The 4,346-nt window shown below is 49.6% G+C and overlaps 1 protein-coding gene across 1 annotated transcript; it reads left to right on the top strand.

The window, feature by feature from the left end:
* The first annotated feature begins 2,116 nt into the window (after positions 1–2,116).
* On the top strand, positions 2,117–3,193 carry LOC109187795. The gene has a single exon (XM_019338166.1). The coding sequence runs from the start codon at positions 2,117–2,119 to the stop codon at positions 3,191–3,193; it is 1,077 nt and encodes a 358-aa protein (XP_019193711.1).
* The last annotated feature ends 1,153 nt before the right edge of the window (positions 3,194–4,346 follow it).

Below are 4,346 nucleotides of genomic sequence, written 5' to 3' on the forward strand. Positions count from 1 at the left end.
GCAACCCACATTGACATATTGGGAAGGGGAGGAAACGTATAACAAAACCTATGCGTGATCCTTCACATGCTAAGAATAGTCCTAAAGGGTTCATACTCCTTTCACCTAGGTCAGCGGGATACCAATTCAACTAGCATGCAATATATAAGACTCATACAACCTACGAACGGTACCCGAAATACCAAACTAGACATAGGCACGATAGACGGAGTCCGTTGAGACACCTCGGGGGTCGGGGGAACATCAAACGGGGAAGCCAAAATCCCCAATTGGGGTGCAAACCAGCGAGTAGCCGGTGGGTGAGGGATCACCCGCCGGCGGTAACCAAACCGGGCAGCGGGTGCCCGGCGGGCAGCTGCCCGCCCGCCGGCTGCCCGCTGCCGGCGTTGCCCAAGGAGGCCGCGGGTAGGTGGCGGGTCCCCTACCCCCACCTACCCCCCACTGACTCTTTTCATCAAGAAACGCCCCAGGAACCTTTATGGAACCCGAAACCATGCTTGGACACTTTCAAACGCAATTGATAACACACGTAGACAATTAACGGATCAAAATCAGGAAACAATCGGCACATAACCTATCATGCTTTTCTAAACATAATAAACACCCAATCATGCGAATTCCCACCTAATATACCCAGAATAATTCCATACGATACAACCTAGGGTTCTAGTCACTTTTATGCCAACAAGAATACGATTCGTCTTCTAATTACAATATTCGGTACAAATAACACATAAGTATCAAGAACGACATACAATTATCAAGAACAACATATAATTATCAAGAACTCTACGTAATCATTAAGAACACCATAATTATCAAGAACTCTACGTAATCATTAAGAACACCATAATTATCAAGAATCTCCCGATATCAAGATCACCCATGGAATTATCCCATCCGTCATCAATAATAACATCACAGATCATCAATACACAATAATATGGGGAAATCCTACGGGGGAAATCATAGCTATGAAAATAGGTTTTGTTGAGACATGGGTTACCTCTTAGCCTTAATTAATTCCTTGGCTATGAAGGGTCTTTCTTTATGCTTTCTTGCTTTCTTGATTTCTTCTAGGGGGATTTTTGGAGCTCTTTGGGGAGGTGGGGCGTTATTCTTGTGGGGGGGGGGGGTTTCTAGGTGCCTCTTAAGTCCCCTATTTATATATTTAGGAGTCCTAGTTGGGAACTAATATTATGAGCTTGCTAATTCTATTTCTTTTGGGACTAAGGGTTGGGTTTAGGGATAAGGGCCCGTGGACTATGGTGGGCCTTTCCTAATTAATTATTGTGTTTTAATTCTTTCTTTTGGGTAATTGATTAAATGATTTAATTGATCTTAGGGGTCGTAACACGGGGTGTTACAACAGGATCCAAGCAGGCGCTCGGTAACTCTCCAATGCGAGCAGCAAGCCAGGAGAGGTCGTCCGGCTGTAGTGGATCCAAGTCACATCGACAACGCCATGCTCGGGAACAAGCCCAAACGGTTGAACATGATGAGACCCGAGCAATGCTCAACGAACTTCGGGCGGAATTCACTCGTTGGCAAAACGAGCACGCTGTGAGGCCTCCGACCGATCATTCAGCCTCCCTGTTGAGGACACCCTTCACGGCGGAGATTATAGCCCAGCCTTACCCGCTCAATTTGCGCGTCCCCGGAAACAAGGAATATGATGGGCGCACAGACCCAGAAGTTCATGTGAACACCTGCTACGGAAACATGCTGATGATGGGCGTGTCTGATGCCGTGATGTGTATGGCTTTCTATTCTGAGCTCACAGGTCGGGCGGCGGAATGGTTCAGATCACTTCAACCGGGCTCCATTTATGATTTTGCTAGTTTGGCAATGAAATTTAACCGGAAGTTTGTGACCTCCAATGTCCTTAGGAAGCCCTACATGTACCTCGAGAAGGCCAAGCAGTTAGAGGGGGAAAGCTTGTCCGAATTTTTAGTCAAGTGGAAGGCGGCGGTCGGGGAGGTTGAGCCGATGGACGATCTGACGGCCATCCATATGCTACACATCTCCTTTCGGGCCGGTTATTTGTATTAGGATTTCATCCTCCATCCGCCAACCACCTATGAGGAAGCCTTCCGTAGAGTGACGGATTACGCTAATGCTGGTGAGGCTAATGCCGTCAAGAGGTCGCAGGAGGTCGGGACATCATCCTGGAAGCCCTCCGGTCAGGCGACGACCATCCCCGACCTTGCACCCGGCCAGGAGAGTTCACGGCGTTGAACCGATCGGCGGCAGAGGCATGCAATATGCCAAATCATGCAACCTTATTCGTCTACCCCATCCCGGACCGGAGGGGAAGGATAAGTCCAAACATTGCGCTTATCACCGTTGCGCCGGGCATGATACGGAGGAATGCACACATTTAAAACAGCCGTTGGAGGATTTGCTTCAGTTGGGCAAGTTAGATAAATGTGTTGGCAAAAGAGAAGAGAGCAAGAGAGCAACCGATCGGCAAGATCACAGACGTTCCCATCATCGTTCAAACCCATCGGATCAGGACCGCAGAGATCCTGATCCTCAATCTAGCAGCCGATCGGCGTCCAAACCGACCATTCATGTTATATTTGGAGGTTTGGAAGATGCTTCCCGACCTCGGGAAAGTTGCTCGGTTGCGATCGTAGATTCCCGTGGCACCGGGAAGAGGCAAAAGATGGAGCCCATCACCTTCTCTCTGGAAGACCAACCGGAAAGCGGAGACCATGGGATGGAAGCCCTCGTGGTCACGATTGATATTATGGGGACCTATGTCCAAAGAGTAACGGTGGACACCGGGAGCAGCGTGAACGTCCTTTATTTGGACGTGTTCAAGAAGCTGAAATTGGACAAGCGAGAGCTGATTCCGGTCGGCGTACCCTGGTCAGGATTTACCGGGGCAACCATACGCCCCGAGGGAAAAATTATGCTCCCGGTGAAAACAGAGTTGGAGTTTGTTGTGGTCAATCTACACTGCGTCCACAACGTTATCTTGGGCCGACCAGCCATTATGAGGGTCGGCGGAATCATTTCGATGCCGCATTTGTGCATGAAGTTCCCCACCCCGGCCGGGGTTGGAGTTGTACGCGGCGATGTCCAGTTGGTAAGAAAATGCTACACCCAGGCTGTCAATCGGCGTGATGCTGGTTCTTCCCGAGTGAACACTATTGTTAAGGAAGCCACTGGAGATCGAAAGGAGTAACCCGTGCCCTCCGAGGAGATTGAAGAGGTTCCTTTGTTTGAGGAACGACCGGACAGGAAAAATCAAGATTGGTCGGGCCCTCACTCCCGAATTATGACTGGAAGTATTAGCGATCCTCCGGGAATTCGCTGACATATTTGCATGGGGGCCTGAAGACATGCCCTGGATCGATCGCACCGTAATTTGCCACAAGCTAGCTGTAGATCCCGCGGCAAAACCAGTCGTTCAGAAGACTCGGCATCTATTATCCGATCACCGAGAGTTTGTCCGAGAGGAGGTGAAAAAGAAGGCAGTGATTGAGCACATCCGACTGGTCACTTATCCCGAATGGGTGGCCAACATTGTACTTGTTCCCAAGCCTCCATCCTGGAGGATGTGCATCGATTTCACCGACCTCAACAAAGCATGTTCGCTCGATCCATACCCGCTGCCGAGCATTCATCAGATGGTTGATGAGACGGCAGGGGCCGAGCTCATGAGTTTCATGGATGCATTCAAAGGTTATCATCAGATTATGATGCATCATGAAGATGAAAGCAAGACGGCCTTTGTCACACCAGATGGGTTGCATTGCTAACGAGTGATGTCGTTCGGCTTCTGCAATGCAGGAGCAACTTATCAAAAGATGGTCAATATGCTCTTCGCGGACGTATTAGGCCGAACGATGGAAGCTTACACTGACGACATGCTGGTAAAGAGTCGAGACCGAGCCGACCACACTCGGGATCTCCAACAATGTTTTCAAATCATGAGGAAGTACCAGCTGCGATTGAATCCCAACAAGTGCACATTTACGGTGCAAACGGGAAAGTTCCTCGGCTACATGATGACCAAGAAAGGAATCGAGCCCAACCCCGCCAAGGTCAAGGCTATTCTTGATATGCAACCACCCACGACCGTGCGGGAGGTGCAACAATTGACCGATAGGTTGGCAGCCCTGAGCCGTTTCCTTTCCAAATTGGTCGAGCGCGCCTTACCATTCTTCAAGGTATTGCGCAAAGTTAATGGGTTCGTGTGGGATGATGAGTGCCGAGCGGCTTTTGACGAGCTAAAAGAGTATCTGATGTCACCGATCGTATTGTCAGAGCCCGAGCTCGGAGAAGAACTAGATATCTATCTCGCCGTTTCCGATCGACCGGTAAGTGCGGTTATA

The sequence above is a fragment of the Ipomoea nil genome, unplaced genomic scaffold, assembly GCF_001879475.1.
Source record: "Ipomoea nil cultivar Tokyo-kokei standard unplaced genomic scaffold, Asagao_1.1 scaffold0103, whole genome shotgun sequence".
NCBI classification, from domain to species: Eukaryota; Viridiplantae; Streptophyta; class Magnoliopsida; order Solanales; family Convolvulaceae; genus Ipomoea; species Ipomoea nil.